At 37.9% G+C, this 12,592-nt stretch overlaps 1 protein-coding gene across 1 annotated transcript in view; it reads right to left on the minus strand.

Annotated features, from left to right (window-relative positions):
- C5H2orf73 (chromosome 5 C2orf73 homolog) overlaps window positions 1-12,387 on the minus strand; it is a 34,372-nt gene extending 21,985 nt beyond the window's left edge. Inside the window, exons 1-2 of the mRNA XM_047779222.1 lie at window positions 12,261-12,387; window positions 7,957-8,167 (exon numbers count right to left, since the gene is read on the minus strand). Of these exons, the coding sequence (XP_047635178.1) occupies window positions 7,957-8,167; window positions 12,261-12,286 (237 nt within the window). The 5' untranslated portion in view covers window positions 12,287-12,387. The remainder of the gene's footprint in view (window positions 1-7,956; window positions 8,168-12,260) is intronic.
- Window positions 12,388-12,592: the final 205 nt, after the last annotated feature.

Raw genomic sequence — 12,592 nt, forward strand, 5'->3', positions numbered from 1 at the left:
CTTTAGCCACAAGGGCAGACACCAGAAGTAAGAGAGGTTACGACTCTACTGTCTGCAAAAAGGTCACCACACCAAAAACCTATAAAAATGAAAAGACAGAGAACAGGAGTGAATGTGGCTTGTGGTGGGGGAAGGACATTGGAAGCAAAGCTCTTGGGAATATTCATCAGCATGCCTTTCTCTGGAGGTGGCCATTTTGGGAATATCTGACCCCACCTATCTGATCTCCTAAGTGATCAGGAGATTCTCAGCCTCCAGGAAAAAGACTTTAGACTGTTGATGCTGAAGTTGATGCAAGACATTGGAAATAAACTGGAGGCAAAGATGGATAATTTAAAGGAAACACTGAGCAAAGAAATAAAAGATATAAAACTTAAGCAAGAAGAGATGCAAAATACAATAACTGAAATAAAAAATTCATTAGCAGCAACCAATAGCAGAATACAGGAGGCAGAAGAACTAATAATCAAGGTGGGGGACAGATTAGTGGAAATTACAGATGCAGAACAGAAAAGAGAAAAAAGATTGAAAACAAATGAAGAGAGTCTCAGAGAACTCTGGGACAATGTTAAATGCACCAACATCCATATTACAGGGGTGCCAGAAGAAGAGAGAGAGAGAAAGGGACAGAAAAAATATTCGAAGAGATAATAGCTGAAAACTTCCCTAACATGGGAAAGGAAGCATTCAGTCAAATCCAGGAAGTGCAATGAGTACCATATAAAACAAACCCAAGGAGGAACACCCCAAGACACATATTAATCAAACTGACCAAAATTAAAGACAAAGAGAAAATCTTGAAAGCAGCTAGGGAAAAGAAATAACATACAAGGGAACCCCAATAAGGTTATCGGCAGATTTTTCAGTAGAAACTCTGCAGGCCGGAAGGGAGTGGCATGATATACTTAATGTGATGAAAGGAAAAACCCTCCAACCAAGATTACTTTACCTAGCAGGGCTCTCATTCAGATTTGAAGGAGAAATCAAAACCTTCACAGATAAGCAAAAGCTAAGAGAACTCAGTAACACTAAACCAGCTTTACAACAAATACTAAAGGAACTGCTCTAGGCAGAAAAGAAAAGGCCGCAACCAGAAACAAAAATACCACAAATGATAAGGCTCACCAGTAAAGGCAGATATACAGTAAAGATAAGAAAACATCCATGCACAATTATGCTACCAAAATCAGAAATTGTGAGAAGAGAAGGGTACAAATGCAGAACATTGGAGATACATTTGCAATTGAGACAAATAACTTAAAACAATCATATATATATAGACTCATATCAAAACTTCAGAGTCACTGCAAACCAAAAATCTACAATTGATACACAAACAAAGAAAAATCAACTCAAATACAACACTAAAGATAGCCATCAAACCACAAGAGGAGAGAACAAGAGAAGAAGGGAAGAAAAAAGAGCAATAAAAACAAATCCAAAGCAATTAATAAAATGTCAATAAGGAGTTTCCATCATGGCACAGTGGTTAACGAATCTGACTAGGAACCATGAGGTTGTGGGTTTGATCTCTGCCCTTGCTCAGTGGGTTGAGGATACGGCATTGCTGTGAGCTATGGTGTAGGTTGCAGATGCAGCTCGGATTCCACGTTTCTGTGGTTCTGGCATAGGCCAGTGGCTATGGCTCCGATTAGACCCCTAGCCTGGGAATCTCCATATCCTGTGGCCCTAGAAAAGACAAAAAAAAATGTCAATAAGAACATACATATCAATAATTACCTTAAATGTGAATGGACTAAATGCCCCAACCAAAAGACATAGACTGGCTGAATGGATACAAAAACAAGACCCATATATATGCTGTCTTCAAGAGACCCACTTCATTTCCAGGGACACATACAAATTGAAAGTGAGAGGATGGAAGAAAATATTCCATGCAAACAGGAATCAAAAGAATGCTGGAATAGCAATACTCCTATCAGACAAAATAGACCTTAAAATGAAGAATATTTTAAGAGACAATGAAGGACACTACATAATGATCAAAGGATCAATCCAAGAAGAAGACATAACAGTTTTAAATATCTATGCACCCAGCATGGGATTACCACAATATATAAGGCAACTGCTAACAACCTTAAAAGGAGAAATCAACAATAATACAATAATAGTGGAGGGCCTTTAACACCCCACTTACAGCAATGGACAGATCATCCAGACAGAAAATCAATAAGGAAACACAGGCCCTGAATGAAGCATTAGACCAGATGGATTTAATAGATATTTATAGGACATTCCATCCAAAAGCAACAGAATATACATTCTTCTCAAGTGCACATGGATCATTCTCTAATATTGATCACATCCTGGGCTGCAAATCCAACCTCAGTAACTTTAAGAAAATTGAAATCACATCAAGCATCTTTTCTGACCACAAAACTATACAACTGGAAATCAACAACAAGAAAAAAACTGCAAAAAACACAAACATGTAAAGACTAAACAACATGCTGCTAAACAATCAATGGATCACTGAAGAAATCAAAGAGGAAACTAAAAAATACCTAGAAGCAAATGACAACAAAAATATGACACTCTAAAACCTATGGGATGCAGCAAAAGCTGTTCTAAGAGGAAAGTTTATAGCAATACAGGCCTACCTCAGGAAAGAAGAAAAAGCTCAAATAAACAAGCTAACTCTACATCTTAAGCAGCCAGAGAGAGAAGAACAGACAAGACCTAAAGTTAACAGAAGGAAAGAAATCATAAAGATCAGAGCAGAAATCAATGAAATAGAAACAAAGAAAACCGTAGAAAAGATCAATGAAACGAAAAGCTTGTTCTTTGAAAAGATCAACAAAATTGATAAACCTTAGCCAGACTTATCAAGAAAAAAAGAGAGAGGACTCAAATCAAAATTATAAATGAAAAAGGAGAAGTAACAATGGACATCACAGAAATACAAAGGATCACAAGAGACTACTATATGCAACTATATGCCAATAAAATGGAAAACCTAGAAGAAATGGACAAATTCTTAGAAAGGTGCAATCTTTCAAGACTAAACCAAAGTGAACTAGAAAAGATGAATGGACCAATCACAAGTACTGAAATTGAAACTGTGATTAAAAAACTTCCAGCAAACAAGAGTCCAGGACCAGATGGCTTCACAGGCAAATTCTATCAACATAGAGAAGAGCTAACACTGATCCTTCTGAAACTATTCCAAAAAATTGCAGAGGACAGGACACTCCCAACCAAACTCATTCTATGAGGCCACCATCGCCCTGATACGAAAACCAGACAAAGATACCACACACACCCACACACACACACAAAAAAAAAACCCAAAACTACAGGCCAATTTCACTGATGAACACAGCTGCAAAAATCTTCAACAAAATAGTAGCAAACTGAATCCAACAATACATTAAAAGGATTATATATCATGACCAAGTGGGATTTATCCCAGGGACGCAAGTGTTCTTCAATATCCGCAAATCAATCAGTGTGATATAACAGCATTAAAAAACTGAAGAATAAAAACCATTCAATCCTCTCAGTAGATGCAGAAAAAGCCTTTGACACACTCCAACACCCATTTCTGATAAAAACCCTTCAGAAAGTGGGCATAGAGGGAACCTATCTCAATGTCATAAAGGCCATATATGACAAACCCAAAGCTAACGTCATTCTCAATGGTGAAAAGCTGAAAGTATTCCCACTGAGATCAGGAACAAGACAAGGATGTCCACTCTCACTACTACTATTCATCATAGTTTTGGAAGTCCTAGCCATAGGAATCAGAGAAGAAAAAGAAATAAAAGGCATCCAAATTGGAAAGGAAGAAGTAAAATTATCACTATTTGCAGATGACATGATACTATACCTAGAGAATCCTAAAGACTCTACCAGAAAACTGTTAGAGCTCATCCATGAATTTGGCAAAGTCACAGGATGCAAAATTAATATGCAGAAATCGAGCATATTTCTATGTTCTAACAATGAAACATCAGAAAGAGAAATTAGGGAAGCAATCCTGTTTACCATCACATCCCAAAGAATAAAATACTTAGAAATAAACCTACCTAAAGAGACAGACAAAAGACCTGTACTCTGAAAACTATAAGACGCTGATGGAAGAAATCAAAGATGGCACAAACAGATGGAAAGACATACCATGCTCTTGGATTGGAAGAGTCAATATTATTAAAATGACTATACTACCCAAGGCAATCTACAGATTCAGTGCAATCCCTATCAAATTACCAAGGACATTTTTCACACAACTCGAAGAAAATATTTTATTTTATTTTATTTTTGTTATTTTAAATTGATAAATATTTTATTAATTATTTTATTTTATTTTATTTATTTATTTTAAATTTATTTTTTTCCCACTGTATAGCATGGGGATCAAGTTGCACTTACATGTACACGTTTTTTTTTTTCCACCCTTTGTTCTGTTGTGATATAAGTATCTAGACATAGTTCTCAATGCTACTCAGCAGGATCTCATTATAAATCCATTCTAAGTTGCATCCGATAACCCCAAGCTCCTGATCCCTCCCACTCCTTCCTTTTCCCCCCAGGTGGCCACAAGTCTATTCTCCAAATCTATGATTTTCTTTTCTGTGGAAATGTCAAACAAAATATTTTAAAGTTTGTTTGGAAGCACAAAAGACCAAGAATAGCCAAAGACATCCTGAAAAAGAAAAATGGAGCTGGAGGAATAAGGCTCCATGACCTCAGACTATACTACAAAGCAACAGTCATCAAAACCATATGGTACTGGCACAAAGACATAAATATAGATCAGTGGAACAGGATAGAAAGCCCAGAATTAAACCCACACACCTACAGACAACTAATCTACGTCAAAGGAGGCAAGAATATACAATGGAGAAAAGACAGCCTGCTCAACAAGTGGTGCTGGGAAAAGCTGGACAGCCACATGGAAAAGAATGAAATTAGAACACTTCCTAACACCATACACAAAAATAAACTCAAAATGGGTTAAAGACTTAGATATGACCAGATACTTTAAAACTCTTTCAGGAAAACATAGGCCAAACACTCTCCAACATAAATGACAGCAATATCTTCTCAGATCCACATCTTAGAGTAATGACAATAAAAACAAAAATAAACAAATGGGACTTAATTAAACTTAAAAGTTTCTGCACAGCAAAGGAAACCCTAAACAAAATGAAAAGACAACCCACAGAATGGGAGAAAATATTTGCAAATGAATCGACTGACAATGTATTAGATAATCTTCAAAATTTATAAATACCTCCTCCTGCTCCATACCAAAAACACAAACAACCCTATCAAAAAATAGGCAGAAGATCTAAACAGACAATTCTCCAAGGATGACATATGGATGGCCACAAAACACATGAAAAGAGATGTTCAACATCACTCATTATTAGAGAAATGCAAATCAAAACCACTATGAGGTACCACCTTATACCAGCCAGAATGGCCATCATCAAAAAGTCTACAAACAATAAGTGCTGGAAAGGTGTGAAGAAAAAGGAACACTAGTACACTGTTGGTGGGATTGTAAATTGGTGCAGCCACTGTGGAAAACAATTTTGGAGATTCCTCAGAAGACTAAAAATAGAATTACCATTTGATCCAGCAATCCCACTCCTGGGCATCTACCCAGAGAAAACCATGACTTGAAAAGACACATGTACTCCAATGTTCATTGCAGCACTATATACACTAGCCAAGACCTGGAAACAACTTAAATGTCCATTGACAGAGGAGTGGATTAAGAAGATGTGGTACATATACACAATGGAATATTACTCAGCCATTAAAATGAACGAAATACCAACATTTTTAGCAACATAGATGGACCTAGAAATTATCATGTTAAGTGAAGTCAGTCAATGAGACACCAACATCAAATGCTATCACTAACATGTGGAATCTGAAAAAAAGGACACAATGAACTTCTTTACAGAACAGATACTGACTCACAGACTTTGAAAAACTTATGGTTTCCAAATGAGACAGGTTGTGGGGTAGAGGGATGCACTGAGGATTTGGGATGGACATGCTGTAAAATTTGATTGTGATGATTGTTGTACACCTATAAATGTAATAAAATTCATTAAGTGTTAAAAAATAAATAAAATTAAAAAACTAAAAAAAAAAAGATGTCATTCCATTATGAAAAAAAGAAAAAATATGAACATTCCCTTCACTCCATGCCCAAAGCAAACACTTAATTCTGTGATGCATCTTTGGACTTTCCTTGTAACTCCTCATTCATATCCGTTATCAGCTTCTCTTATCTATCCTCTTACTTCATTTCAAACTTATTGTCACCACTGCTTTAAGGTAGCTTTTAGTGCTAACAAAGATTTTTCTGTTACCCAGTCTTCCTGATAGCAGCTCCTAACACTGCCACACATTAATTTTTTAAGACACTTAAAATGTATGAACAAGAGAAAATTAGATCAATTAATTTTTTCATTTTTTATATTTCATATTTCTATTCTTAAATCAGCCTCTTTTCCTTATTGTCTGCAAGGTAAGGATGTGTTCTGTTAATAGTTTGGTTTAAATTCAGCCTTGAACTCAAGCTCAGGAGAGTCATTCATTAACCATTGTAAGAATTACCATTCAATAACCTGGATTTCTGTACCAAATTTATTTCTCCAGAGGCACGGTGTATCAATATCTTTTAAATCCCCAATAATTACTTACTTATAAAACCAAAGAGCCCTAAAACTATCCTTGTAAGGGTTTACTTCATGATATTAAAGCTTATTTGACTACAGGAATTTCCACCCCTAAGATCTCACATTCACACAGGGCCATGGAGTGCTGTTTTATGACAGGAACAGTTGATGTGATCAGGGTAAAGAGAGCTTACTAAAAGCAATCTCCATTTAAGGGTTAAATCACAGCTACACCTAACCCTACATGGCAAAAAGGACTTTGTAGCTGTGATTAAATTAATGATCAGTGATAAGGGGAGATTATCCTGGATTAACTTCATCCAAGGACTCCAATGTAATTATGCGATTACTTAAGGAGGAGGCAGGAAGGTCAGTTACAGATTTAGAGAAGCCATGTTGCTGGCTTTGAAGAAGGGGCCCTGAGCCAAGAAATGCAGGCAATGTCTAGAAGGTGGAAAAGGGAAGGGAATGGAGTCCTCCTCAGAGCCTCTTGAAGGAACCAGCTCTGCCAATAGCCAGCAAGATCGATTTTGGACTTTTGAGCTTCAGAACCTCTGAGAATAAATCCGTGTTGCTTTAAGCCACTGTTTAAGTTTGTGGTAATATGTACAGCAGCAATAGGAAACTAATACAATAAATTATACCTCAACAAGCCTGATTTTTTAAAAAAGACAATAGAATATATCTAATATGATAGTGAGTAAAAGGGTGATTTGGCTAAACCAACAGTTCTGGGTCAGAAATATGACTGTGACGTTTGCTTACTATGCCATCTCAAGTATGTTAATTTTGTATTTTGGAGCATGTTATCATCTGTGAAATATTTCCAATAATACCTCTTAGAAACTGTTGTGCAGATTAAAGGATATAACTTATGTAAAACACAGCTCATTCCTAGCGCTTCATACACTTTCAATAAATGGTAGCTATTATTTTATAGAAAGTATCTGAATTATGGAGTATCATGAGAAATTTTTATATTTCAATATTTGTCACAAATATAATATTATAAAAGAGATTTCTTCAGTAACCATCTCCCCACCACCAGCACTGCTGAGTGACCATAATCTGACCCAATTCCAGAAAAATTAGGAATATTTGTATTCCTTCCCTATATAAATGTGTGTGTAGTTTTGTATGCAAAAATTATCTTTGTTCCAGGTTACTGTTTTTAACTATCAGGTTATAAAAAATATTAGCCTGAGATATGTCACATCCTTTGAGTAGTCTGTGACGAAATTATCCTACAAAACAGTTAATCTAAATCCATAATTGTATGTAATGAACATCCAACCTGATTTTCTGGCTCATTTTTGGGATCCATGTAAGGAACTGGTTCATTGCATGTTCTTGCATTTGTGTTAATGAACTTAGCATAACAGACACGTCCTCTCCTGACACATGGTTTTGAATGTTGTATACTTTTTCCAGGCTTTTTTTCATCATTGATTTCTTCTTTTTTTTCAGTTATATATGGTATACCAGCATCTTCTATTTTATGCTGTCTGAAAAACAAATAGTATATCATTTATCCCAATGAGTATTTCAGTGCTGAGTCATAATTCCATAAAATAAGGTTTAAATATATTTCAAGTGTCAAGACAATTTAGGATTTATTAATAACTATTAGGGGATTGTGCAATTAAAACTTGAGAGGGTGTCTTCTCATTTGAAATCATCTAAAAGATAATGAGGCTTGTGTTAATAGTGGTTATTCATTACAATACAGCAATGTAGTATATAGACGTTCATTTGTTTGGAGTAAAGAAAGAGTAGTGATTTGATCCTGCTAACAAATCATGTTTACTGTACTTATTCATGTGCCTAAATTACATGCTCATCTTAACTCATCTTTTTTTTTTTTTTTTTAAATTTTATGGCCGCACCCATGGCATACAGGAGTTCCCAGGTTAAGGACTGAATCTGAGCCTCAGCTGCCACAATGCTGGATCCTTTAACCCACTGAGCCAGGCTGGGGATGGAACCAGCCCATCTGCAGCAACCCAAGCCACTGCAGTCAGATTCTTAATGTACCGTGCGACAGTGGGAACTCCTTAACTCATTTTCTTTAAAAGTTAGTTACCTAGTACATTTAGCCCCCTAGACATGGATAACTATTTAACTTGAAAGGTCCACCTGGCAAACTTACAAAAGCTACTAAATGACCATCATTTATATTTTCAGGAAAAGACCACTGTGCAGACATCAAAACAGCTAATTCTATCTCATCATTTTTTTGCTTCTAATAACTACATCAGAACAAAAATAAAACATTGAATTTTTAAATGTTAAAAAATATTTTAAAAAGAAACAGCTTCTAAAATTTTCCTCCTTTTAAGTATGGAGTAAAAGACGTTATGAAAGGTGCTATTTTAGGGAGTTCCCTTGTGGCACAGTGGGTTAAAGATCCTGCATTGTCACCACAGCAGCTTGGGTTTGATCCCTGGCCTGGGAACTTCCACGTGCTGTGGGTGCAGCCAAAAAAAAAAAAAAAAAGTGCTATTTTAAAATTTCACATACTTGAAAAATAAAGTTAAGAACAAAATATTTGAATTTGGATTTTGGATATATTTTACATAAAAATTTAAAAATCAAAGCCCTGTCCATGGAAGGTGAGTGAATAAGGTTTGAAATTTATATAGAAAGTAAGTGGTTCTGTTTAGCCTTATCCATGGCCCTACCTTAGTTCAAAGCAATGGTCCATGTTAAAGCCCTCCAGATACTTTCAATTAAAACCCTCCAGATACTTTCCACTGCATTTCCTATGAAACACACCTTCTGTATCGTAGTTTTGAGGTCCTCATGTGACCGTGCTCAGCTAATCTCTTTAAGGCACTCAAACCTCTCTTTCCCATCCAGTCTTCCTGCTTTCGGTTCCTGGAACACACCAGTCTGCTCTCCCCTGGGCATCTGTGTGCTGCCTTTCCTCTGCTGGATGACCACTCTTCTCTAGCTCCCTGCACAGGGCTCATTATTACCACACAGGTCTCAGCCAAGACATCCCCTCAGAAGCTTTTCCCAGATTTCCCCCTCCCCACCCTATGTATCTTCTATTTCTGTACTTCGTTCATTTCTTTCATAGCACGAACCCAATTTATCATTTATGTACCTAATTTTTTGTTTGTTTGTTCTACTAAGCACTGCAAATACCCTTCACTAGCCAATCAGTTCCGTGAAGGGGACAACAGGGTTTCATTTGTACCCTTTGTGTACCCAACATCCAGACAAGTGCCCTGTTTGTGGCAGGTAAAGGGACTGCCATTATAGCATTTCCATATCCCTGGTGAATCTGCTGGACTTGTTTTTCACTCTGGCTTTGTTTTAGCTATACACACCCAACCCTCACTCCAACTCACACACCGCATTCCAAACACTTGGGTTCTAGTTCCCTGCACCCCAACAAAAATTGCTCTCTGCAAAGGATTTGGAAAAAGTAATTGTTGGTAAAAAGTAAATTACTTTGAAATCTTTTTCAAAGATTTCCTGAGATGTATTTATTTAAAGGCCATAATTATCATTTATTATTGTAGACTTCTGGTATCAGGTTTCTTTTTTTTTTTTTCCCATATGCTTCTCATAGCTGTAACCCAGCAATACACTTGTCTGCTGTAACTGGAATCAGGTGCTTAAGGAAAGGGATGTGGCTATTTGCTTGCATACTGACACACTGATTTGATTAAGTACTTGTGGTGTGAGTGGTTAGAGATTGATTCATAAATGTGAAATACATGGTTCTATAGTACTCTCTTACTAGAAGAAAAGCACAGTTAAAAATACTAACAGGCTAGTGTAGTAAGTCAAACCTGGGTTGGAATCCCAGCTATGCCATTTACTATCTGAGCCTTTGTTTTCAATCCTTTGCATAATAAGGACAACAATATCTATTGTGAGAATAACATTAGATAATTCACTCTTTCAATAAATATTTATTGAGTTTGTACCCAGTGCTGTTTGAGGCACTGAGGGTAGAGGAGTAACAAAACAAAAAATTCTGCCCTCTCAGAGCTTACATTCTAGTGGGAGAAGGCAGATGAGAAATAAAAGGTAAAATATATTGTCTGTTAGATGGTGTTTAAGTGCTAAAGACAAAAATAAAGCAGGGAAAGGAGGAAAGAAGTGCATGTACTTGGGAGGTAGGTGGCATTTTTAGATGGGGTGGAGCCTGGATTGTGAAGGTGGCAACTGAAAAAAAGGAAAGAGGTGAGAGAGCTAAGTGGATATTTGAGAAAGAACATTCCAGCAGACAAAGCTTTGCAGCCGAAGCACTTGACCTAAGGACAGTGCTTCTCCTGGAGTAACAGCCCTGGTCACTTGTTAGCTTGTTAGAAGTACAAATTTATGGGACCCATCCCAACCTGCTAAATTATAATCTCTGGGGCAGGTTCCCAGGAAACTGTTTTAACCAGTTCTCTTGTTGATTCTCATATATGTTAAAGTCTGAGAACCACTGTTTTAGTGACTTTGGAAGCACATATCCCTGGCTCCACATCATAATGAGCTGTAACATCTCGATTCAATAGCTCCCAAAATTTAGGGTATATCAGAGTCACCTGGATGCCTTGTTAAACCCAATTATTGTACCCCTCCTAGAGCCTCTGATTTGGTTTATCTGTGGAGGGAAGGCCCCAAGAATCTGCATTTCTAATAAGTTCCCAGGTGGTGCTGATGCTGTCCTGAGGACCACACTTTGAAAATCCCTGCAGATGCAGCAAGGAGGCCTGGGTGCTGCTGTAGAGCCCTGTCAGAGGGAGGCAAGTAGCAGACAAGGCCAAGTAAGGCCTCTGGAGAAGCCTTGGCTTTTTCTCTTCAATGGCCAAGGGAGAACAGTGATCTGACATTATGTTGTAAAAAGACCACTCAGATGGCTGCATTGAGGAGGCTGCAAAGGGGCAAGGGGAGCAGCAAAGACCACTGCAGTATCCAGCCAGGTAAGATGCTTGTCCTTGAGTCAGGATGGGGATGATAGCAGAAGTGATGAACTGTGGTGGATTCTAGATATACTTTAAAGGTAAAGCCTACAGAATTTGCCAATGAATTAGATGTGGGATGTGAGGAGTGAATGATTCAAGATGACGTCAGGAATTTTAGGCCAAACAGTATGTGTAAAGTGCCTGATACACAGCAGGTGCCCAGTAAACCATTTTTTTTTAATGGAGCAAACTTCAATTTTATTTATAAGTGAATGAAGCCAATCTACATGTTGTTTCATTAAAGCATCAAATAGTTTTCCCGCCCTAAAAAATCTGTGCTCCTTCGATTCATGCCTCCATTTCCCCAACCTTTGGCTACTTCTGACTTTTTTTACTATGTCCATAGTTTTACCTTTTTTTTTCCTTTTTAATGATTTTTATTTTTTTTCCATTATAGCTGGTTTACAGTGTTCTTTCAATTTTCTACTGTACAGAAGGGTGACCCAGTCATTTTAAAAAGTACTATTGTAAGCGCTCAATGCTAGAAATGAAAGGTAGGAACGGCATTGTTAGAGGGAAAGCCCTGATGGCTAGAAGACCCATCACCTCGGATCTCACATAACCCTCCCCTGAAGGAGGAGAACATTTTTCAGAAGGGGAAATAGAAAAACCAAACCCCAGCACTTACTGCTGCTTATCCTCCTTTCCCTCCATGAACTCCTACGGCCTGACCCGAGGCAATGAGGAGCCTCACGGGGAGACAAGGGACTAAGCCCTGCCAGGAAAGGGGCGCGTGGAGAGCCGCGACTGTGACCTGTGCGTTGCTAAGCGACAGCAGTTTCTGCGCTCAAGGCCTCAGAAAAAGGCTTGGGGGGGAGGGGGACGCGGAGTGCGCAGGCGCAGTAAGTAACAGAGGCAGCTAGGTGGCTTGCTGTGCTGCTCCTCCGCGGGGAGCAGGCGGCTGCCCGGGTCTCTCCTAGTCCTTCCCGGGTCTACCTAGGCTGCACATCCTGCGTTTGA

This window comes from Phacochoerus africanus, chromosome 5 (assembly GCF_016906955.1).
Source record: "Phacochoerus africanus isolate WHEZ1 chromosome 5, ROS_Pafr_v1, whole genome shotgun sequence".
Taxonomy (NCBI): domain Eukaryota; kingdom Metazoa; phylum Chordata; class Mammalia; order Artiodactyla; family Suidae; genus Phacochoerus; species Phacochoerus africanus.